Source organism: Trichosurus vulpecula, chromosome 3 (genome assembly GCF_011100635.1).
Source record: "Trichosurus vulpecula isolate mTriVul1 chromosome 3, mTriVul1.pri, whole genome shotgun sequence".
In the NCBI taxonomy this organism is placed as follows: domain Eukaryota; kingdom Metazoa; phylum Chordata; class Mammalia; order Diprotodontia; family Phalangeridae; genus Trichosurus; species Trichosurus vulpecula.
The window spans coordinates 241461324-241487558 of NC_050575.1; the positions used below are offsets into that span (position 1 = coordinate 241461324).

The 26235-nt window shown below is 38.4% G+C and overlaps 1 protein-coding gene across 1 annotated transcript in view; it reads left to right on the forward strand.

The window, feature by feature from the left end:
* EIPR1 (EARP complex and GARP complex interacting protein 1) overlaps positions 1 to 26235 on the forward strand; it is a 207704-nt gene that overhangs the window by 26630 nt on the left and 154839 nt on the right. Inside the window, exon 3 of the mRNA XM_036748328.1 lies at positions 4987 to 5119. Coding sequence (XP_036604223.1) covers positions 4987 to 5119 — 133 coding nt within the window. The remainder of the gene's footprint in view (positions 1 to 4986; positions 5120 to 26235) is intronic.

Sequence of the window (26235 nt, forward strand, 5' to 3'; positions counted from 1 at the left end):
ATGATATAATGGAAAGAGTTCTGGACTTAGAGGGAGGCCTAGTTTAAAATCCTTCTACCCCTCGCTGGGCAACTCACTTCACTACTCAATTTCTTCATCTTCAAAATGGGGATAATGTAATAATATACCCTCCTCATTCTTGGTGTTTTAGGGAAAACAATTTGCAGAGGTAAATTTTTTATTGTCTTTCTATAGTGTAAATTCATGCCAGTTATTTGATGTTATGTGCACCTTTAGCTTTTATCTTTTTAAAAAATACATTTTATTGATATCTTTTGTTTTTCCATCACCAGAATTTCTCTAATTTACCCTTTCCCTCATCCTTCTCAGAAGTACACCCCAAATTTTGTTACTATTTTTTCAAGTTCTGTAAAGTTTCTCTAGGATAGTTTGATTGGTATAACACTGAAACTGTAATTGCACTTTGATAGTATAATATTTTTTATTATATTAGCATGGCCAAGCCGTGATCATTTAATATTACTTCCATTATTTAAGCTGTACTTTATTTCTTTAAAGCCTTTCTCTTTCTTTTTGAGATTCAGGCTTTACCCTACAATCTGGTCATTGAGAAACTCTTGACAACCAAATATAAAATGCCATACCTTTTTAATCCCAAATTTTATAGATAGACTTCTTTTGAGCCAACTGTCCCTAGAAATGTTTCCATTACACACAATATTTTTCATACTTTCTACTATCTCAGGTAGGAGTTTAACATTATGTCAAGTTTTCATTTGTCTTTCTGAAGAACATATATGTAGCTTGATATGTGTTTGTCCTATTTTGTAATAAACACTGGAATATATGTAACATACCTCAAGTAAGTTGGCTTACAGTTTTTTCTTAACCTCTGATGTTTATATTATCTATGTGACCTTGGACAAGTCATTTAACTTCAATGGACCTGTTTCTTTTTCTGTAAAATGGGTAGGTTGTATTAGATGACCTTTGACTCTAGGTCTTTGATCCTGTGATCAGTCACTGAATTCCTACTGTGATACCTCATTATGACTTTGAAGTGACCCTGAGTTCTTGAAGATTATACCTGCAAAAAGCAAGCTTTGATAGGTCCCATCAAACTCAAAAGTCTTTTTCTAGGGTCCTAGTGAATAGGAATCCGTTTTCTGAGGATCGGACTACTTAAGTCAGAGTGTCTCATTTGACTGCCAAAGAATAAATTATTTTTGGCTGCAGCAACTCCTGAAGACATCATTGAGATTTTGATCTTTGACAGGAGAAGGAATGATCAAATCCTTCTAATATTGAATGTAGATGGAGCTACTTAATAACAAAGGTGAAATTGAATAGTTATAGACATAGAAGTGATCATCTAAATGACCTTAGAAAATCTTGGAGTTGGAAGGGAACATTTTATAGATGAGTAAACTAAAACCCATAAAAATTGTCACATTGGTAGCTAGTGGTAGAATTGAGACTAGAACTCAGATCTTAACTCCTAGTACAGTTCTCATTCCACCAAGTTAAAAAAGAGAACAGAGTAGATACCTAATTTTGTTAGGTTATACTCCATTTTACTTAAATCTACTGGAAACTTAAGATATGAAATAACAAAAGAGCCTCCAGATCTGTTATATTGAACTCATTTTGGATATGCGTAAATGGACTTAGAGCGGTTATGTGACTTGCCTAAAGTCAGTCCACAGTTACTTCAGGGTGACCTTGGTCAAGCCAAATTTAACGGTCAGCAGAGTTATTTCCACCTTCTGTGAAGTCCTAGTGTGGGAAATTCTTTCTTGCTCAGCAGTATGAAAGGATCTTGTATTGTTTTGTTTGTCCTTCATTCTTGAAGAGGACCATGACATCAGGGAAATGATGACATGACTTGCAGTTGATTTTGATTTGAGTGAGAGAGGGCTATGCAAGATCACCAGCCTCTTTCTCCTCCGGAGCCATCTGGGTCCAGTGGCCTGATATTCACCAGATGATTGGAGATGTCCCAGGATGCGTTGGGAGACCCTGGCCCTTCCAGGCTAAGGTCTTTTCTGGTTCTCACTTTGAGTGAGGTAAGGCCCATTCAGTGAATAGGCCTCTTTGAGAAGTTAATCAAGGGATAAAAGCCCCTTTAATCAAAAACTCAAAAAAAAAATCAAGGTGGGAGGGGAAGACCCTCAAGTTTCCTGCCCAAAAGAGAAACAGTTACTATTTAGGAAAGGATCTAGAGAGCCTAGTACTTAAAGTTCTGCTTCTAGATTCATTTAATCTTACTAAGTGTTAAAACCTGTTTGAGGCCAAATAATACAGTATGATTAGAAAGCATTAGAGAACAACAGCAAAAACACAGCTGTGTTATGACCAGATGGTAGAGTAGAAAGCCAAAGCCCCCTCCATAGATAAGAGAGATGTCTGTGGGAAAATTGGTGAGATGTCCAGGAGGAGGGGTAGATGATTTGATGGCTTCAGATCTTTGTGGTAGGATAAGATATAAGTATAGGGAAAGCTTTCAAGTAAGGAGGGAAGTTGGGAATTAGATTTGAAGATGGATAGAGTCATACAAATGATGTAGGAAACTTTCTTTGATGGGTTGGCAAATGGAATCAGCAGATAAGGAGCCATGAAACCAGACACACTATTATATGCTGAAGCACAGTGGCCCTTGTACTTTAGGATGTGTACGATTCATTTATGTTTATTCTTATTTGAGCATATGAACTAGGGGTCCTCAAGTTTACAAAACCTGGGAAGAAGAAAAAGTGGTGAGATTTTTCTGATTTGTACAAGTATGAAAAGGCTTAGTTTAATTTTTAAAAGTTAAGATGAATTCAAATGAACTAGTCACTAAAGGTTTACTTTATTATTGTTTGTCATAGTTATATATATATATATATACATTTTGCAGCTTAGAAGTTGTCTATTAGTAAAAACTATCCCTTCATATAGATAATGCCATTATACTCTGAAAGTGTGGAGGGATTTTCATCATTAAAAAAACTTTAAGTAAACTTTAGTTCCTCATTCATTGTATGAATATCTATTGATCACCTATTCTTTACTTAAGATTTTCATCTGTCTTTTTTCCAGAATGCCTAGAAATTACATATATACTAAACCAATACATGAGTCATTTAGATATGGAGTAGAAACCATCAGAGGGAAGCCCGGCACAGTGGCAATAAAGTGCCTCTTTTACAACAAGATTAATTAATTTAACAGGCTTTATTAAGCACCTACTATGTCTAAAGTACTGTGCTGTAATAATAACTCTCCACTGAAACTGGATTTCAGTTGCTCACTGAAGTATGGAAGTAACAGTGGGTCTTAAAGGCTAGGCCATTGGGGCATAAGCTCTCATAGAAATAAAAGTATAAAGACCTATAATGTGGATACATCTGTTGTCAGAGGTCCAATCTATCTCATAACTAGAAGGTTAGCCACTAGGTGATGATTAATTTTTCAATAATACAAATTCATTTAGATATTAAGAGGGTTTCCTGAAATTGTATCCTTGAAGTATTAAAGTGAGTAGTAATTCATATTTAAATTTGCATCTTAAAGTTACAATTTACATGGAGTATTTTATTTAGGATTACCATATGAGGTAGGTATTGTTTGTAATATTGTATCCATTTTACAGATGAGGAAACTGAGGCTCGGAGAGCTTATCTGATTTGCCTAAGGTCACAAAAAATGACAAAGCTGGATAGTTACAGCAAAAATAAAGTGCCCTAACTAGCACTAGTTGTATGAAATAGTTATCTGATATTTTCCTACTGGTCATTTAGTGGGCAAAATGTAACTTGTCTCTAACTAATCATGAGCACTGATTGCTGTCAGACTCTTTCCTTTCCCACCTTTTAAATAAAAGTTATTAAGGGAAACCTTAATTTAGCCTATTTTCCTCTCCCCTAAACTTAATGTGCAGATATGTTAGTCTATGTGAGTCAAGTGTGGAATAAAGGATGATTGAAACTACTCTTACCCTCGTTCATGAGCACAGTCAATTATGGGCCTAAATAAGTTATTCATTCTACACACCCCAGTATTCTAGGGAGAGGTATAGGGTCCCAGGATTTTTAGAGTTAAAACAAACCTTCTTGATCATTTAATCCATCTCCCCTCCTGTCTCCCATTGACAGATGAGGAAACTGCAATGTAAAAAGAAGTTTTAGTGACTTTCCCAAGGTTATATGAGTAGTAAGAAATAGAGCAAGAATTCCAACTGAGATCTTTTGATTCCCAATCTAGTACTCTTTTCCACCATATTACACTGTTTTCTTGATCGACATAGTGGAATTTTACTGCCATTGATCAATGGCACTACCAGCAGCAGTGGTAGGAAAGACAGCCTCATCTCCAGGGTTGCAGAGCCACATGGTAGAGCCTTTGTGTCTTCGCAGTTCCATTCCTCTGATTGTTATTTGCCATATATAGAGTATCTTGATTATTTATAAAAATCTTCAATCTAGCAAAACAAAGCTGCACTTTGTTGTCCATACTTGACGTTCCATCTGCCACCTCCAGGTCTTTGCACATGCTCATGTTTAGAATGCTTTTCTCACCTTTGCCTCTTGAATCTACAGGTGTAATCAAGGCTCAGCTTAAGTGCCAGCTTCTCTAGGAAACCTTTCTGAGCTTTTCCCTTCCCCTATGGTTCTTACTACTCCTCCCCAAATCACTATGTATAAATTTTGTATTTATTTATTCATATGAATGCTTTTCCCCTCCAGTAAAATATAAGTACTTTGAAGGCAAGGAAAGTCTGTTTCTCTTTTTTGTCTTTGTATCTCCACGGCCCAGCATTGGGTCTAGCACATAAAGGGTCTCTGTTGAATTGAACTGAACCAACACCTTGCCTTTGAGAGGAATACACTGTGAAAGAAATCACAAAAGTGTTATTATAAAAGAGTAACAACTAAAGTAGATATGTCATAAAATTTTCATTTAATTTTTACATGTAATCATATTTAATTAAGATGCACAGGAAAATGTTTGAAATCCTAATGTGTTTTTTTGTTATATTTATAGATCCACATCATAGATTTTGATGATGAAAATAATATTATAAACAAAAATGTTCTGCTCCATCAAGTGGGTGAAATTTGGCACATTAGTGCCAGTCCAGCTGATAAAGGTGTGCTAGCAACCTGCTACAATCAAAGTAAGTTCATATTTACTTCAATGTATGTTATGCCTATGAGGCAGAAACACTTAGAACTGTTTGTCCGTTGTGGTAAGAGCAGTACCCCAAGGCCCATATGTCACTCTAGATTAGTTTTTTCTTAAAAGGTCTTGAAACTGCCCCGGAGACTTAATTGGCTCATTGGATTAAAGGCTTGGGTTGTTGGGGTAGCTGCCTAGGTATGAAACCGCCAACACATTTAGTGCCTTTCTCAGACTTTTGTCTGCCAGGTTATCATAGGTAACATAGAGGCAGGGAAGCTGTACCCAGCTAAATCACTGCTGCAGACCTACTGAATATCCTTCCATTGCTCACCAAGTCTTTCCCCTGCTAGGGCTAAGCAAACCTCCTTTTGTTAGCTGCCCTATGTTCTACAAACATTTCCCTTTGTTCCAGCCTTGAACCTAATATTCCAGATAATCCTGAGTCAGACGTGGTTTACTTATTGCATCAGTCATTTCCCAGGTGAATCAGTGGGAAGTTGGTCAAAACAAGAACCCAACTTTTAAAGATTTATGAATCAATGAAGTTACTGTTTCTTATGCAGGGTACTCTGGTTGCCATATTTATGCCTCTGCACTGATTGTTCTCCATGCCTGGAATGTATTCCCTCTCACCTCTAGTTCTTAGAATCCTTCATTTTTTTCAAGGCTTAAGACGACGTTTTACATGGAGATTTTCCTTTTCTGATCCCACCAGCATCCCATCACCTTGTAACTATTTCGTACCCACATGTACATGTACACATATGTATACACAAATATACACATACATGTGTACTATGTACATAATATGCGTACTATCTAATGTACATATATAATACATATATATGTATTTATATATGTGTTTGTTGTATACATGTTTGCGTGTGTGTGTGTGTGTGTGTGTGTGTGTGTGCGCGCGTGCGTTTATCTTCCCCAGCAAGACTGTAAACTCCTTGGGGGTACGGATTGTCTTTGTATCCCCAGTATCTGGTAGCACAGTTTCTGGAATACAGTAGGTTCTTAATAAATATTTGTTGATTGATATATACATGAAGGTTATTGTTATGAGCAGATGTTCTCAGAAATGACTATATTTCTGAGGTGCTTAGAAGAAAAGCCTGAATCCCAGATGCTCCAGATGCTTTTAGTATCTTGGACAGCTTTAGTCTAGAGTAGAGATTTTTAATATGCGGTCCATGAACTTGTTTTTAAAAAATATTTTGATAACTTGTATTTCTGTACAATTAGTTTCATTTGTAATCTTACGTATTTGCTTAAAAGTATTTTTCTGAGAAGGGGTCCTTATGCCTTAGCAAAAGGATCCATGACACGAAAAAAGATTAAGAACTCTTGGTCTAGGAGTGATGGGTGTTTAGTGGTCGGAATGTGAAGAAAGCTGGTGCCCACATAATTAGCAAGCTCTCTATGAACATATAGAAAGTGACTTTTGCCTCCTTTTGTAGGTATGTTTGTGTATCATATATTGCAGTTAGCAGATAACGAGAGTGCAGGACCATTTTAAATACTATTTAGTAATTTCTTTAAAAAAAACTTATGCAACATTTATGTTAATGTGCCCTAAATATACCTCTTTTCCCTCTAGCCTATTGTTCTCTGTCTAATTTTTTGCTTCTCTGGGATGATTCCCAATAGTGTCAAACTAAATATTTGTGAGACTAAACTGACCATGTCTCTTCCTTAATTCTCCTTTCTCTGTCACTGTCAATAATACCAGCTATCAAGCTTTTGGCTTTGGAAAGAAAATGTCCTTTAATTATATTTTCTGCTATAATTATGCCAGGACAAAGTCCTCGTGTTTCTTTCTATTCATGGTCTAAAAATGTTTTTTTTCCATTTCACATACCATCCAGAGGGTTTTTATATGTACTGTTTATTATCCATCCTGTCACTTTTTCTCTTTCACACTCTCTAGGTCCATTAAAATGTTATTATAGGGAGTGCTTCCCTTTCCTGCCAATTTAGCCACCCTTATTCCTCGTTGCCTAAATTGGTTGCTTTTGAATTTTTAAATTCTCTGTTATTAGATTTTCTATTTTCTGTAAATCCTTCCACAACTTTGCCTCCACTTAGCATTTTCTTTGTCTTCTTTGACACTCCTGTTTTTCAGGACCAAAAATTCATTTCTGAAAGAACCTTGCTGGCATTTATTTTTACTGTTGTCAACTACAGGATTTCATTCAGATCATCTCATCTATTAGAATATCCTCTCGATGAAGGCTCTCCAAGTTTCTTCTTCCTGTCTTCCTGTAAACACCTTATACAAACTATGACATTCAATGATATTTATTGGGCTTAGGTTTGTGTGGATTTATTTTTTTAAAAAAAAAATCAGCTCACGAGGCAATTTATTTCTTGCTAAGCATCTTTCCCTTCAGGTAGGGTAAGTTGTTATCAGGTGGTCAAAACATCTAAACTTTCCAAAGGTATGATTAATTGAGAGAAAGAGAAAGAGGAATATTCTTTTTTACTCAAACAAATCTTATTAAAATAACTAAGTATTAATTTAAATACCTAATATGATATTTTCTTTAAAATTAAAAAAATACAAATCAATTTTATTTTTAGTTCCAAATTTTCTCCCTTCCCTCATTAACTGAGAAGGCAAGAAAAAGAAAACTCCTAATAATATGTAAAGTCAAGCAAAACAATTCCTGCATTAGCCATGTTCAAAAAATAAAGAAGAAAAGAAAGAAAATATACTTCCATATTCACTTTGAGTCCCTCACCTCTTTATCTGGAGGAGATAGTATGTTTTATCATGAATTGTCTGAAATTGGTTGGTTGTTGTGTTAATCTGAGTTTCTAAATATTTCAGTATTATTTATCTTTACAATATTGTTGTTATTGTATAAATTGTTCTTCTGGTTTTGTTCCCTTCACTTTGTATCATTTCATGCTGATTGCAAATCTTTCAGAAAACATCACCTTCATCATTTCTTTCAGCTTCGCAGTACTCCATCACCTTCGTGTACTATAAGTTGCTTAGCTATTCTTTAGTTCGTGGGCATCCTCTCAGTTTTCAATTCTTTGCTACCACAAAAAGGGCTGCTATAAATGTTTTTGTACTACAGGTCTGATCCCTTTGGAAACATGTATCTAGAAGCAGTCCTGTTAGATTAAAGGGAAAGCACAGTTAGTGACATTTTGGGTGTAGTTCCAAATAGCTTTTCAGAATAGTTGGACCAATTCATAGCTCTACCAGATAGTGCACTAGTGTGCCTATTTTCGCTCAACCCCTCCAATATTTGTCATTTGTCTCATCTGTCATCTTTAACATCTTTGGGTGTGAAATGAAACCTCAAAGTTGCTTTAATTTTAATTTCTCTAATTATTAGCTTGTCTCTCATTTTTAATCGCTTCAATTTAATTCACTTCAGTTCAATTAGAATTTTTCCTTCAATTTACCTTGAATTTTTTAACTTAGAATCATAACCTTCTCAAGACACATTGATGGTTCTGGTACTTTAAGCTTTGTCCATAAATCCTTAACGGCAGCTTACTTAATCTTCCAGTAATTTTCTTCTGTTTTTTGATCTTTTATCTGGAAGATTAATCTGACCGCTTTTTTAAAAAAGCATGAAAATGGCTTTCCTAGAATATACAGTTGAATGCAGGGGTGCTAAGGGCTCCTCTCTCTTTTAATATCCTAATTTGGAAGAGACCTTAGAAGTTATTAGTCCAAGACCTACCTGTAGCATGGTCACTGGGTAGAAATAACAAGCTTTCTAAGCCTATCATATGCAGCTTCTGGAATAGGAAGACAGACTTATTCTCTAAAAGTATACTATTCTGTCATGGGGAGAAGCAAAAAGAGAAATCAGGTTAACATTTCCTCCACTTCCTTTTATTGGGGGGGGGGAGGGAGGGCAGATTGTGATACCCTTTGATTCTTTTTCAAATAGAAGAGTGCTTGTAGGCATTTGACTACATCCTCCCCTTAGTTCTTTGGCCTTTGAATATCCGGAGTCGCTATGAGAACATTTATATGGCACTCAGAGGTTTTGAGAGTGCTTTTCACAAATTATATCATTTGATCTTCCTCCATGTTGCCCTCATTTTATAAATAAGGAAACTCAGCCTTTGAGATGTTAAGCAATTTGGCCAAGGACATGTGGTTAATAACTGTCAGTGCTGGAATTTGACCCCGGATATTTCCTAGCCCTAATTCTAATACTCTCCCCACCACACCATGCTATTCCTCTTCCTGACCTGTATTCATTAAACTCTTGGGAATTATCTTACTCATAGTATTAAACAGAGAAGTTCCTTCTAATATGGATGGATTTTTAACAAAGACTTAGAACTCCTTAAAAGCAAAGATAAAAACAAAACAAAACAATATTTAAGAACCATTTATTTAACTTCATTTTGGGTCTTTATCCTTCAAATAAATTTCTAGGCTCACAGTTCAGTAAATTAAAATAGGAATTAAAATGCATGCAACTATAGTGGAAATGGAAGACCATTGAATTAGGCTAAAATTCAGGTTAATTTGTCATGCCATTAAAAGATATATGGAGAGACTGGAATTGTCCTATGTGCTACCCATCTGTCAATTTGCATTTCTTGTGGGTTGTTTTTTTTCTAATGATGTGTAGACTAGAAGCAGGCTTTTTTGAATGAAGACATACCTTTTGCATGGTCTACTTTTTTTTAACAGGGTTTATAAGCACTACTAAAAGTTATTCTTTGCAGGTTACAGGCCCAAAGAGTTAGAGCCAAAAATCAAAAGACACATTGATGCTGTTATTACATTGACCATAGTAGCTTGTTTCTCATCCGCCTTGATGATTCTCTGCTAACTTTTTTCCCTTCCCCAATTGTTACTTCTTGTCTTTGATCCCTAATTGCCTAAAGGCAATTAGAAGTAATGTAAGTGTCACATGTAATGTCACATGATCCACAGACTAGCAGACTATGTCCTGGTGAGGGAGTGGTAGATAACGATGGAATAGGACAGGTAGGTGGTACTAAGGCACCAATCCCTAGAGACATATCCCAAGAATCGTTATGTAGTAAACTCTCATAGTATTATACCTTTTTTGCTAACTTGTTGTGCCTTTTCTGAGTCTGCAGGGGTTTTTGTTTGTTTCATGGTCAGGAAGTTGACAAGAAGGGTAAAGATCTTCCCTTGTAAAATGGCAGTCCAATTGAAGAAGCTTGCTAATTCTTTCCCAGAGGTCTCCTGATATGGCTGCTTTCTGGGAGTGTTTACCGCTTGTTCATTCTGAAACTCACTTAGCTCAGTTCTAGGATATGTGTCTTGCCACAATAGACTGCCATTTTGTGTATCTGGTCAGTATTTACTCAATCTAAAAAGTCAGATTTTTGAATGATTCGAAGTAATGTAGGATTTTTCTCTGCCTTCCAGAACAGAAGTAGAGAAAGGGCCCTCATTCTTTTTTCCTTACTTATAGCCCTGCTGTCAGTATATATTAGAATTCTAGGCATTAGGCACTGTGATTTATTTTCTGCTCCACTGCAGATTAGGTTTAAACTAAATAGTGATTATCGTTCATCAAGACAGTTGAGTGTTTTGTTTTTGTCTTTTTTTTTTTTTGGCAGGGCAATTGGGGTTAAGTGACTTGCCCAAGGTCACACAGCTAGTACATGTGGCAAGTTTCTGAGGCAGGATTTGAACTCAGGTCCTCCTGACTCTAGGGCCAGTGCTCTACTCACTGTGCCACCTGGCTGCCCCCAGTTGAGTGTTTTGAATGATGTTTCAGAGATGTTAACTTGTTATCAACTGGGTCAGTATGTGATAGTATAAGAGATAGATGGGGTATGAAGTTATTTTCTCAATGAGAGAATTCCTATGCTTTTCTAAGATACCAGAGGGATAAAAGACAGAATTTTTTGACCCATCTAATACTTAAACTAGTTTTCCTTGAGATTTTAATTTTAAAATGAATTCCTGTTTTGTTTTAAAGTTCATGGTTTTAATTTTTGCTCATTTCCCCAAATTATAGATTTAAAAAAAAATTCTAACATGTTTTTACTAAATACAAATTTCATGACTATGGTTTTACTGCATATTCTTAGTTTTAGTATTTTATTGTTTTGGAAATGTGAATCATTTCACACTTATATTACTTCCCCAAATAAGCCAGACTACCTTTTACTGAAATACTATTTCATTGTAATGATATAAAGTCAACAGAGGGCACCAATAGCCTGTTTCTACATTACGGAAGTCACTTTTGAGATTCCTTTGATTGTGTTATTTTCAGTTCTTCATCATAGTTGCCCCTGCTAAAAACTTTATTCATTATGTAAAGGAGATTTAAAATGCTTTTGTCAACTTTTCAGAGATTTTTGTAAATATTTTCATAGACACTAAAATCTTGTTTGAAAACCACATTTACAGAATCGAACTGGAATAAGTTGTCAATTAAAAAATGAAAACATTCATTTATGACATTTATTAAGGGAAAATATTAGGCTAGTGCATATTATAGTGGCATATTATACTGTGATATAGTGATTTCTCTTTTTAAATGGAAAATTACTATCAGGTTACTGTCAAAACTAGCTCTGTGTGAAGGGAATTTAGTTTAACACATTATTCTGTCAGTTGTTCACCTTCTGTATGTCCAGTACTGTGTTGGGCAGCAAGGAGAGATTCAAGAGAAGCATCAAACAAAAACCCTTCCTTGGTATTTGAGACCTTGTAGTTGGGAGGATAAGACTGAGCCACACACAAACAACCTGTTAACTGTCCGGTTTGAGATTGTATTTAATTTTGTAAGCTATCTTAAGTGTAGAAGTAGACGAGGTACACATCCTAAGCTAATTTCTTAAAAATATAATTAGAGAATACAGTACTTAAGACTTGTATGTATAATGAGGACTTAATTAGTACTGCTTCAGGTTGAAAAAGGAGATGGGAGAAGGAAGAATGGAAATCAAAACATTTGAATGCCCATTGGGTTCAGATTGTTGTAATAGATAATAGGGAAATAAAAAGTTTAGAACTTAGTATCTGTAAAATAATGTGATTTTTATGAAAAACTTAGAAACAGTAGTCTCTTCAAGTCAAGAGTTCAGCTGCTTATGGAGAGACCTTCATTTTGCTTCTAAAGAATGAATTTATCAGTGCACTCTGTACAAATCTAAGAGGGGAGAAAGAGACAGAGAGAGACAGAGACAGAGGGACAAATACATAGACACAAAGGTGGAGAGAGAGAGTCATTTATTTCTTGAGTACTTACCATGTGCCAGGCACTATGCTAAACTCTGGGCATACAAAACAAGAAAACAAGATGACCTCTACTCTAAAGGAGCTTACATTTTGATAAGATACTTGAGGGTAACGAGGGGCCTCAATCTTATTGGTGGGTTAGGTGGGTGTACTCTAAGCACATGAAGACTTCCCCAGTGGAATAGGTGAATGTGGACAATTTGTTCTAGCGGGCCAGGAAGATGGTGGAAGCAGGCTCTGTTGAGCACTTAGAGCTTGGTTTGACATCAGAGATGCCAAGGTTGTCCACTGCATCCTGAACCACCACTAGTTGCCTTGTCTTTTGTCATGCCACTAGAGTCCTCTGACTCTGGAAGAGAGAATGAGGACAATCACAACTCTGCCTCACTTAAATCTTACTTATGCACAAGTCAAAACACATCACCCATTCCATTTTACCATTTTTACCTACCTCGAAGTCCTGTGGTGACAAGCAAGTGATGAACCAGTTGGTACGGATACACTGAGAACTGTGGCCACAATCCTGCACACAGGTGGCTCAGGTCATAGCTTCATCTCATTGGACTGAAGTTAACAGTGGGATTCAGCAGCCCTCAGGTGTCTCAGCAGCCTTTTTAAAGGACTATACTGCTCACCTTCTGGTGTGAGGAAAGGGCTAGAAAAGGTGCATTAAATATTGTCCACTTCACTTAACCTAACCCTACCCTGCTTACTGTGGCATGTGGGGATCCTACCCGGTGGTTGAAACACAAAAAAATGTAGAAAAACTTTTGCAAAGATGATTCCATTCACCATTGGTATGTGGAATGTGCTTATACTTTGGACAACTAGAAATCCAATAGACCTGAAAGACCAACAGCTCTGTTGTGAGAGAACTCAGCAGATAAAGCATCCAAATAGCCCTGAGTGAAAAAAGGCTGGCAAATGAAGGCCAGCTTACTGAAGTCAGTGTTGGATACCCATTTTTCTGGAGTGGCAGCAATGATAGGTAGTGCCCTGAAGCTGGCATAGGTTCTGCAATCAAATCTAATTTGGTCAACAAGCTTGTATGCCTCCCAAAAGGAGTGAACAACAGGCTCATGACAGTGCAAATTGCAGGAAAGTGCCATGCTACCATCATCAGTGCATATGCTCCCACCATGATGAACCCTGATGAGGTTAAAGAAAAAAATTTATGAAGACCTGGAGATCCTCATCATCAATGTGCCAAAAGAGGACAAGCTTGCAATCCTGGGTGACTTTAGTGCCAGAGTAGGTACAGACTATCAGACGTGGCTGAGAGTCCTTGGAAGGAATGGAGTTGGAAACAGCAACATCAGCGGTCCCTTAGTACTGAGGACTTGAGTATCTCATGATCTTCTCATCACCAATGCTGTCTTCTGTTTACCTAAATACAATAAAACTTCGTGGATGCACCCTCACAACAAACATTGGCATTTAGTAGAGTATGTCATTGTCAGGAGAAGAGACAGACAGGATGTGGGAGTGACAAAGGCAATGTGTGGCACAGAGTGCTGGACCGATCATCTCCAAGCTAAATATTCTCATTCAACTGAAGTGGAGGCTCCAAGGCAAAATGACAACCAGAAGACTTAATGTCACAGATTAGAGTGCTTCTCTATGTTTGGTGCTAACTTGAGGGGAAAGCTGAGCCAAACATGATTGGCAACAGTGGAATAGAAAAGGAATTGGCAGCTTTCAGAGATTTGTGCTCAACACCCTGTTTACTCTTCTGAGCCAGAACACTAGCAAACATCAAGATTGGTTTGATGGAAATGGTGGGGAAATTCAGAAGCTGCTAAATGAAAAATGAGAGCTCCACAGGTTTACCAGCAAGATAGCTCATCTTTCTCTAAGAAGGTAGCATTTAAGTCCATCAAAAGTAAAGTGTAAGCAAAGCTTAGAGAGATGCAAGAATCTTGGCTCAGTAAGAAGGCAGATGAAATTCAGTTTTATGTTGATAGTAACAATCCACATCACTTTTATGATGCTCAGGAGACTATTTATGAGCCAAAGACCTGTAGTACATCTCAACTACGAAGTTCTGGTGGAGCCACATTGGTTAATGATAAGGACATGATGCTAGAGAGATGACCTGAACACTTTGATAGTCTTCCCAGCAGATCATCATCAACGAATGCTGAAGCAACCTCAGGTTGAAGTCAGCCCCTTTCTAGCTGAACTTCCAACTGAAGAAGAGGTTTTGAATGCCATTAGACTCCTCTCTTGTGGCAAAGTACCTGGTGCTATTCCAGCAGAGATTTACAAGGCAGATGCTCCACTGCTTGTACAAAAGCTGATTGAAATCTTCTGGGTTATATGGCAAGAGGAAGTTATCCTCCAAGAGTTCAAGGATGCCTCCATTGTCCAGGGTGATCCTTCGCCTGGAAGACAGTCTTCTGCCCTAGAGCCAGTGTGGCTTCAGAAAGGGCTGAGGAATAGTTGATATGGTGTTTGCTGCCTGACAACTCCAGGAGAAATGCCAGGAGCAGAGCAGAGGTCTGTACACAATGTTCATTGATCTGATTAAGGGCTTTGATACTGTCAGTTGTGAGGGCTTGTGGAAAATGATGGCAAAATTTGGTTGCCTAGAGAAGTTCAGCAGTATCATACACTAGCTTCATGACAGCATTCTTGCACAGCTTTTGGATGATGAACAATGCTCTTGCACTTTCCAACTCACCAGTGGAGTGAAGCAAGACTGTGTGCTTGCTCCCATACTTTTTACCATGATTTTTCCAGTGATGTTGTTGGATGCCTTTAAAAGGATGAAATCACATCAAGGTCAGCTACTGCACTGATAGTAAATTATTTAACTTGAAAATGTTGCAAGCCAAGACTAAAGTGGAGGGAGAGTTGGTGCATGATTTTTTCTTCACAGATGATTATGCACTCACTGCAGCCTCTGAGGCCTGATGGCACAGAGTATGGATTGATTCTTTGCCACTTGTGCTAATTTTGACCTGATGACACCAAGAAAACAGAGGTTTTCTACCAGCCAGTGCCATGCTATCCATTATTATAGCAAATGGAGAAATTTTGAATACTATAGATAGGTTCACTTACCTTGGCAGTATACTTTCCAGGGCTGTACGCATAGATGATGAGGTTCACACATGCATTATCAGAGCTAGCTCAGTGTTTGGGAGGCTCCAAAGGAAAGTGTGGGAGAGAAGTATTGGGCTACCTACCAAACTCAATGTTTACAGAGCTGTTGTGCTTACCTCATTGTGGTATGCCTGTGAAACCTGGACAGTATACCAGTGCTATGCCAGGAAACTGAATCCTTTCCATCTGAATTGTCTTAGGAAGATTCTGAAGATCACTTGGCAAGATAAGGTACTGGACACTGAGGTCCCTTCTCAAGCTAAACTGCCAAGCATTCAAACTTTACTGCAGAGAGTGCAACTCTGATGGTGTGGCCATGTTCAAATGCCAAATGTAAGTTTGCCCAAAAGACTATTTTACAGAGAACTCACACAAAGGCAAGCACTCACATAGAAGTCAGAAGCAATGCAAGGTCACTCTCACAGTTTCTCTGAAGAACATTTGATTGAGTTGTGAGACGTGGGGGACACTTGCAAAGGACCACCCAGCATGGGTGGGCTCACATCAAAGAAGATCCTGTGCTCTATGAGCAAAGCAGAATTTTAGTAGCCTAAAGGAAATTTGAGATGCCCCAATATAGAAACATCTCCATTTCAAATATTCATATGGATTATTTGTGCCCAACCTGTGGTAGAGCCTTCTGAGATCATATTGGTCTGATCAGCCATAGTTGGACACCGTGTACCCTAACCCTGACATGGTGATGTCATTTTGGTCCTTTTCAAGCAGGAAGGACAGCAGCCAAGATTCTAACAGGGGAAAGTAGCACACAAAGGGGAGGCTGAAGGTTGGGGGAGGATTGTGTAAGAGGTGGCTGGTGTGTAAGGAAAGTAGACTGGAGGGTGAACAGGAGGTAAATGAGAAGAAACAGGGAAAAGATAACTAGGAGACCTGTATTATACCTTCTTTATTGAACACAATTTACTAATCTGTGTGATTATAAAGGAAAGAGCATAAGACTCATGAGGTTTTAGATCATAGTCCTGGTTTTCCTGCCAACCTGCAGTTTGGCTTCCTCAGTTCCCTTATCTGTCAAATAAGAGTTGCTAGTAATTCTTCTCTTCACAGGCTTATTGTGAAGATTTTCTGAGACAGTAGACTGATTGCTTTGAAGAATTTAAAAGAGCTATACAAGTGAGATATTCTATTTGGAGTACTCCATTGCCTCTGTGACCTGTATTTCCACCAGAGATACTGATCAGAGCCCATTCATGCTTTGTTATTCTGTGCATGTCATATCCTTGTTCTCCTGTAAGTTCAACACAGTGTGGCATGGGGTGGTGTGTGTGTCCTCATTTCATGACCAGTCCTTCTTTCTGGTTTATACATTTCATTGACATTCTTAATGCCACTTCTCCTCACACCATTTCTTGGAGGCTTTTGATGTAGGATCTTTGACTTTGTTGACATTTCCCTGGCTGTATGTTTTGATCTTTGTCACCAAAGTAGGATTCTATAGTCTGAGGCTTTTTACGCTGTCTTCTCATTTTCCCAGCCAATTACTTGACTTTTTAGCTCTTTGCCAAGGTAGAACTCTGTTTCCAGAATGGAGACTGCTCTGTTCCAAGCTTCAGGGTTTTTGCACTGCTGTTTTCAGAGCTACTTCTAGGCATCTGTAAACTTTCAGTTCTTCTGAGGTGGTATGATCCAAGGAGAGGTGTTTAGTCCTCTCCTAGCCTGTGTTCTGGTCTGTGAGTGATCTCAAGCACTCTTCTCTGCCGTGTAACTACCAGGAGGAATCCCTCTGCACAGCGGCCACAAGCTCTGCCACACCAGTGCTCCTCCTCACCCCAGGACCACCAATCAGGACTGTCAACCCAGATCCAAGAAGGGCAAAGCAAGAGAATCCTGCCTCAGCGCCAGCAAAGAGGTCCCTGCGCTCCTGTTCTGATCAGCCGCTTGATTCCTCTCACCATCTTTGGGCCTGGCAGCTGCTGCAGCTGCTGTTACAGATACCTCCGCCGCCCTGGGGCTGAGGCTGGACCAAGCCCTTCTCTCACTGGGTCCAACAGAGTTTTCCCACTGACCTGCTAGGTTGTCTTTGGCGTTTGTGGGTTGAGAAATCTGGAAACTTCCACAGCTCAGTGATTCAGGGCCCTGAGGCTTACTCTGCCTGGTTTGCTCTGGCCTGGTCTGCTCTAGCCTGGTCTGCTCCGGCCTGGTCTGTCCTGGCGCAGCCCACTCTGGGCTGTGCTGTGCTCCCAGCACGATGTGATGGACCCTTCCCAGAGACCGTTCAGGCTTCCATCTTATTTTAGGTGACCTTAACTTCACTTCTTTGGAGACTAGTTTTCTATGATTGGCAGTCATACAACATTATTGGAAGAATATTGGTGTTAAGAAGGTAGGCCTTTGTTTCAGGGAAAAACTTGTTGTCATTAAAAGAACTTTGTAATTTCCCAAGGTAATCCCTTCTGCTCACAGCCTGTTCAGCTCTGGGTTCTGCTCATTTTCTATCTGCAGTGCCTTTCCAAGATTTTACAAATGAGTTTATATTCTAAAACAGTGCTGTCCTTGGCTGCCATAGCATTTCATTTAGCAAGCAGATCAGACATTTGCTAAGGAGGTTTTTAGACTTTAGGTCTCCTTGTTATGGCAATTGATTTATATGAGTTAAACTTCTTTATGATATTTGTTATGAGATGGTACTGTCATTTCATATGTGTACTACATTGTTTTGAGAGGCTTACAATGCTGTTATTTACTGTTCCAAATCATCCTTGCATCTGTTTTGTTAACTTGAGTGGAAAAATAGATGTAATATCTCTATATTATAGAAGGGAGATTGAGGCAGTAGAGGGATTAAACTTCTTGCTTCTCTTTTCCTTCTCCCTCAATTTTTTAAAGATTAAGTGTACTTATTTCAGAGTCAGAAATAGGTTTCCTTTTTTTTTGAGACCACACTGCCTCACAATTGGCATATATTCTAATATACTATGTATAGTATTATGAAATTTTCCTTTCCTTAAGCTGTAAATGAATATTTGAGCCTTCCGTTCTGTTTTGACCATACAACGTCAGCCCTATAGGAAGAGACCTATAGTGGAACATTGCTTTATTTGGCCACTCTTCTTAAAATATGGTAGATTTCTAAGCAATTAGTGCCATAATGTTGATGAACTATATCAGATTTGTCTGTCTTCAAAGAGACAGTAGGGTAGTACGATTCCATTATAATTGATATCATAGCTAAAATAAATATGCAATTTAAAATGTGTTTTGCAGAATCATGGAATTGCAGTCTTCAGAAAGACCTCAGGGGTTATCTAATCCAACTCCTACCTAAACCATACATCTCATCCAAAGTATCCCCGCATTTCCTTACACTACAATGCTAAGTCAGTGAGCATTTATTAAATGCCTACTATGTGCTAGGCACTATACTAGGTGCTAGGGATACAATCAAAGGCAAAAATAGGCCTTATACTCAAGGAGTTCAGACTCTAATGGGGGATACAACATGCAAACAACTATGTAAAAATAAGATATATTTATATTTATTATCTAGACACATGTATATGTGTGTATATACATATATATACATATACATTTCTCTCTCACTCCCTCTCTCTCCTTCTCCCTCCCCCTCTCTCTCCCTCCATCTCTATCCCTCCCTCCATCTCTCCCTCTCTCTCTCTCCCCCTCTCTCCTTCTCTTTCTCTCTTTTTCTGGAGGTAATCTCAGAAGGAAGGCACTGCTATTGAGTAGAGCTGGGAAGGATTCTTGAAGGAAGGCAGGGAAGCAAAGATGATTGGGAGAACATTTCAGGCATAACGGACAACCAGTGAAAAAGAATGGAGTTGGGAGATGGAGTATCTTGTGTAAGGAAGAGCAAGGTAGCCAGTGTCACTGGATCAGAGAGTACATTGCGGAGAGTAAGGTGCAAGAAGACTGGAAAGGTAGGAAGGGACCAGGTTATGAAGACCTTTAAAAGTTAAATAGAGGATTTTATTGATCCTCTGGTAATAAGTAGCCATTAGAGTTTATCAGATAGGAAGGTGGCATAGTCAGACCTGTGATTTAGTAAGATCAGTTTGAAAGCTGAGTAGAAGATGGATTGGAGTGGGAAGAGACTTGAGGCAGTGATTTTAACCAGTAGGCTTTTGCCAGGCATGAGGTCATAAGGGCCTGCATCAGGGTAGTGTCTATGTCAGTGGTGAGAAGGGTGTATATATGGGAGATATTATGAAGGTAGAATCCATAAGACATGGCAACAGATTAAATATAGGGTGGGGTGAGAGAGAGTGAGGAGTTGAGGATGATACCTGGGTTGTGAACCTGGGTGACTTGGAGGATTATGATGCCCTCAATAATCATAGGGAATTCAGGAAGAGGGAAAGGTTTTTTGGGATAGGTACTGAGTTCAGTTTTATAGGTGTTGAATTTTAAGATTTCAAATGGGATATCAAATTAGAGACATCCAGTAGGCAGTTGGAGGTATGAGCTTGGAATTCAGGAGAGGGGTTAGTGCTAGATAAATATATGTGAGAATTATCAGCATAGAGATAATAATTAAGTCCATGGGAGCTGATGAGTTCACCAAGAAAAGATTGAATTGAGGCAGAAAAGGAAAGGGCACAGGACAGAGATTATGGCTAACAGTTATGAACTTGAAAGAATCTCGAGCAAAGGAGACTGAAAAGAAATCAGACAGATTGAAGGAGAACCACTGTCATGAAAACCTCGAGAGGAGAAAGTATCAAGTGGAAGAGGTTGATGGATAGTGTCAGAGGCTGAGGGGCAATCAAGAAAGATAAGGACTGACAAAAGGCCAGTAGATTTGGCAATTAAGAGGTCATTGGTAACATTGAAGAGAGCAGTTTCTACTGAATGATGAGATCAGAAGCCAGGTTCCAGAGTGTCAGAGGAGAGGGGAAAGGAAATGGAGGCACTTATTGTAGAAGGCCTTCTCAAGGAGAAAGGAAAGAGAGAGATAGGAAATAGCTAGCAGGGTCATCTGAGTCAAGTGAGGATTTTTATTTTTTTGAGAATATGGGAGACATAGGCATGTTTGTAGGTAGCAGGGAAACAGCTACTTGTCAGGGAGAGATTGGAGATTGGTGGGTGTGAGAATGAAAGAGGGGGCAACTCAGTAGTGCAAATATTACTATTTCCAGCTTACCGATGAAGTAACTGGGGCTTAGGGAGATTTTTGAGGCCTTTGAAGTCTTTCATGCAGATTTTCTAACTTAAAGTCTGTTACTTTTTCTCTTCTACTGTACTGTCCCTTATAGGAAGTGTTATAAACTGTGGTGCAGTCTCTCTTCAATAGCATTGTTGAAGTACACTCATAGATAGCACATAAGTAGCACATAAGTATCCTATCATCTAATATGATGAATAAACTAACATGTTCGCTTCTTCGCAGTCCAGCTTCTGGAACAGTGAATTGGTGCTGATACTACTCCTAATTTTTCGAGTAATTTTTTTTCTCCAATTGGATTTTTAAAAATTGATGCCTTTTGTTTGTACTTCTGATTAATTTCTAGTTTATCCTTCCCTCATGCAGTGCACCTTCATTAGAATAGGTTTTTAAAAAACTGATATTTTTGTATTCTGTTATTATATTCATTTCTGAATATATTGCTACTCCAAACATCTAGCTAGCAAGCTCTGTCTTGTAATGGAGTTTTTTTTTTTTTAAGAGAGAAAAAGCAGTGGTTCAGCAAAACTAACTATTGTCTATTGTCTGTTAGTGTATACCATCTTCCATAACTATAATTTCCTGCCTCTGTAGTGAAGAAAGTATGGTTTATTTTCTCAACTCTTCTTCAAGGCCAAGCTTGCTTCCTACAATTCAGAGTGTTCAGTTTTGTTTTATTGTTCTTTACAGTTGTAGTCATTGTGTATCTTGTTTTCTTGGTTCTGCTTATGTCACTCTGGTTCTGCTTAGACGTGAGTGATATTGTGAAGGTAAAAACAGGACAGTTTGACAACAGATTGGATATATGGGGTGAGTAAGTGTTAGGATAATGCTGAGTTTATGAACTTCGGAGACCGAAAGGATGGTGGTAACTTTGACAGAAATAGAGAAGTTTGGAAGAGGATTTAGAGGGATAATGAGTTCAGTTTGGGGTATCATCAGTTTGAAAGATTGTCTCTGGGACATCCAATTTGAAATGTCCAATAGGCAATCAGTGATGTTGGATATAAATAGATTCAGGATGGATTTAGGGAACTTCATGGATATAAGTTCAGGAATGAGTTACTAAGGGGATCTATGACATTGAGGGCTAATCTGTAATCTTTTGAGGTTGGGAATATCACAAAACTTCTCTTGGTGCCATTGCAGGAGACAATACTTGTCGGATAACTGTTTGGTCTCACTCAGTGTTGTGTTTCTCGTGAACTGAAACTTTTGACTTGAGGATTTTCTGACTTGTACATCTGTATTTTCTGCAATTATCTATGATATCTTTTTATCCAGGGATGACTTATGGTCCTCAGTGGCCAAGTGTCACTTTTTTTTTACATTCTTTTTTTTTGAAATTTTAAATTTAATTTATTTAATATATTTAGTTTTCTGCATTGATTTTCACAAGAGTTTGAATTACAAATTTTCTCCCCATTTCTACCCTCCTGCCCACTCCAAGACGGCATATATTCTGGTTTCCCCGTTCGCCAGTCAGCCCTCCCTTCTGTTACCCCACTCCCCTCCCATCCCCTTTTCCCTTCTTCTCTTGTAGGGCAAGATAAATTTCTACGCCCCATTGCCTGTGTATCTTATTTCCTAGTTGCAAGCAAAAACTTGCAAAAAAAAGCAGACCAGGCAGAGCAGGCCTCAGGGCCCTGAATCACTGAGCTATGGCAGTTTCCAGACTTCTCAATCCACAAATGCCAAAGACAACTTAGCAGGTCAGTGGGAAAACTCTGTTGGACCTGAGTGAGAGAAGGGCCTAATCTGGCCCCAGCCCCAGGGCAGTGGAGTTGGTTGCAGCAGCAGAGGCAGAAGCAGAAGCAGCAGTGGCTGCTTCCTGAAGCTCCAGGCCCACAGACAGTGAGGGGAATCAAGCGGCTGATCAGAACAGGAGTGCAGGGACCTCTTGCTGGCACTGGATTCTCTTGCTTTGCCCTTCTTGGATCTGGGTTGACAGTCCTGATTGGTGGTCCTGGGGTGAGGAGAAGCACTGGTGTGGCAGAGCTTGTGGTTGCTGTGGAGAGGGATTCCTTCTGGTAGTTATATGGCAGAGAAGAGTGCTTGAGATCACTCACAGACCAGAACACAGGCTAGGAGAGGACTAAACACCTCTCTTTGGATCATACCACCTCAGAAGAACTGAAAGTTTACAGATGCCTAGAAGTAGCTCTGAAAACAGCAGTGCAAAAACCCTGAAGCTTGGGACAGAGCAGTCTCCATTCTGGAAACAGAGTTCTACCTTGGCAAAGAGCTAAAAAGTCAAGTAATTGGCTGGGAAAATGAGCAGGCAGCATAAAAAAACCTCAGAGTATAGAATCTTACTTTGGTGACAGAGAAGATCAAAACATGTAGCCAGAAGAAGTCAACAAAGTCAAAGATCCTCTATTAAAAGCCTCCAAGAAAAATATGAATTTGTCTCAGGCCAATGGAAGAGCTCAAGAAGGATTTGGAAAAGCAAGTAGGAGAAGTAAAGGAAAAATTGGGAAGAGAAATGGGAGTGAAGTAGGAAAATCATGAAAAATGAGTCAACAGCTTGCTAAAGGAGACCCCAGAAAATACCGAAGAAAATAACACCTTAAAAAATAGGCTAACCCAAATGGCAAAAAAGGTCCAAAAAGCCAATGAGGAGAAGAATGCCTTAAAAAGCAGAATTGGCCAAATGGAAAAGGAGGTCCAAAAGATCACCGAAGAAAATAATTCCTTAAAGATTTGAAGGGAGCAAATGGAACTAATGACTTTATGAGAAATCAAGAAATTATAAAACAGAACCAAAAGAATGAAAAAATATAAGACAATGTGAACTATTTCATTGGAAAAACCACTGACCTAGAGAATAGATCCAGGAGAGATAATTTAAAAATTATTAGACTGCCTTCCTGTTATTATCCTCTCTCTTAATCCTCACTTTTTCTGTGCCTCTGCTTGTTTCCCTGCTAAGTTTGATGCCTTTGTATACTAAACTTTGTCTGTGAAAAGTGCGAGTATGTGTTCAACCTTCTTTTGTCCATTTCAGAGAATAGTGGAATTCATCTGATAAATGTTCCCCTCACTTCCTCAGTGTTTCTCTACTCTTCTCATGTACCGTATTTATGAAAAGTATTAAGTTCCATCCCATTTTTCCTACTTTCTATACTAGTATTTTCCTTTTACCTTTCCTTTTCTTTCCCCTCTTAAACCCCCAGAGTAGAAACAATCCATCCTAAGGACCTCTCTTTGTCTTATTTAGCTTCTTCAATGCCCTTCAAAGACACTGAGGTACTAAAGTTTTCTCCTATTAGAACATTAGAATTTTATATAGACTCTTTTAATTGCTCAAATACATTTCTCTTTCTAGGTCGCTCTTGACTCTCATGTTTGAATTTCAGAGTTCCTGATCAGCTCTGGTCTTTTTATCAGGACTACTTGAAAGTTCTCTTTTCCATTAAGAAGCCATTCTGTTTTCTCTATAGGATTATTCTCAGCTTTGCAGTGTGTAAGTTATTCTTGTTTATATGGATATGTGTGTATGTGTATATATTTACATATACATACATATATATTTTAATTTTTATTTATCATGGTTTTCAACAAGTCCAACGATTCTTTAATTATCTCTCCTTCACTTGTTTTCCAGGTAAATAGTTTTTGATGATAGATATATTTTTTTAAGCCCCTCTCCCCATATTCCTTGCTATTTCATGGAGTAATTGATTTGTCTCTGGTCTATTCTAATTTTCAGGGAATCCATTTTTTGGATTAGCTTTATTACTTTCTCTTCCAATCTTTTTGTTTTTTTTCCCGTTCTTTCCTCAAGAGCCTTTATTATTTTATTTTTTAACTCTTGCTTCATTCTACCAGATACTCTTGTAATCCCAGTGTATAATCCATTTTTTCACTTTGAGTATTTGCTTGCAGCTATTGAGGATTAGAGAATCTCTGGATCACTAATAATTCTTTGTACTAGTTGGTATCTTCTCATTACTCTTCAGCTTTAGCTCCTAAATTGAGAATTTGTACCTAGAGTAGCCTAGCTGCATTTTGGGTTGGAGTGCTTGGTTTTGCTTGATCTAGCTGGGTCACTTGGGTTCCTGTGCTGACCTTTACTTCCCAGGATGTGTTTCCACTAAACATGCTAGTATGTTTTAGTTATCCCTGGTTCTTTGATGATCAGAGCTCTGGACCTTCTGGTCCTTCTGTTGCATCTTAGGACAGAGAGCTTCAGTTCTTAGAGGCTGTGAGCCTAGAGTGTCCTGGCCATGATTGAACCAGTTACTACTGCTGCTAGTTACTCACATGGCTGATGCTTTGGGTTTTTGTGTACCCTCAGGCTTCATTGTGGGTGCCCATAGCTTCTAGATACAGAACCTTGAAGGCTACAGGTGTCTCTAGCCTATCTTTGGTCTTGTCCTGTTAGGCATCTGTCACGTTGGTCTGTGCTGGTTTTTCTTGTGGGCTTCTTTTCCTATTGCGTATGAACTTCTTTATGACTTTTCATGTGGTTCTGTCATCAGTGAAAGTACTTAGTGTAGTTTCTCATTGGATTTCTTGATCATGAGTTTGTCTGATATTCTTTTTGTGTTTTTGTTGGGGTCCATGTTGTTGGGGGCTAATTATTTCCCCTTCCCATTCTCCCAGTGAAGCAGCTAACTTTCAGTATGCTGTTAAAACCTACTTTTTATTAAATAATAACATTTCCAATATGGTGCAATGAAAAGTGTGCTGCACTGGAAGGTAGAGGCCCGAGGTTTATATCTCAGCTCTGCTCTTTGGGTCTCAGTTCCTCATCTGTAAAATGAATAATTCAGTTAGATGACTTCTAATGACCTTTTGAACTCTAAATCTATGGTCGAAAGAACCTTAGTATATCAGTAAATACAGTTGTATAATAGAATTGGTGGCCAGTAGATGAAGATTCTAGTTTTGGGTTAGGCCAGTTATTTAACTCGGTCCCAGTTTTCTCATTCGGAAAATGAGGGAGTTGGAGAAGGTTACCTTTAAGATTCCTTTACACTTAAATTCTCTCATCTCAAATCAAGTCCATTAAATTTTTGTGACCTAAGAGCAACTTAGATATTCCTGTGATGAAACTAGAGAATGAAATCAGTGCAGGTCCACAAATTAATCAAATTAATTAAAGCAAAGAGGAAGAAATCTGTCTTGTGAGACTAGTTCAAAATGGAGTCCTAGCAACCTCTGTTTCATGTCTTGCAGTGAATTTAGTATCAATTAGTCAGTCAATCAGTAGACATTTATTAAATTACTTCTATGTGCGAGGTATAAAGAATGAAACCATCCCTACTCAAAAGAAGCTAACATTCTAATAGAGGGTATTATAAATAAGTGTGTGTGTGTGTGTGTACATCATAAATATTGAGTGAATAAATATAAAGTACTTAAATGCAAGGAAATTTAGGAGTTTGGGTAAGGATCAGGAAAAACATCATACAGAAGATGGTGCCAGAGCCTATGTCAGAAAAGAAGAGAGGGACTCTGTAAGTTCAAGATAGGAAGGGGGTGCATTTCATGGAAGACCAATGCAAAGGCACAGAGATATAAGTTGGAGAGGCATGTCTGAAGAACAAGGAAAATGCCAGTTTGGCAGGAGAGGGAGTACTATCTAGTGAGACTTGAAAGATAGATTGGGGCCAGGTTGTGAAGGGCTTTC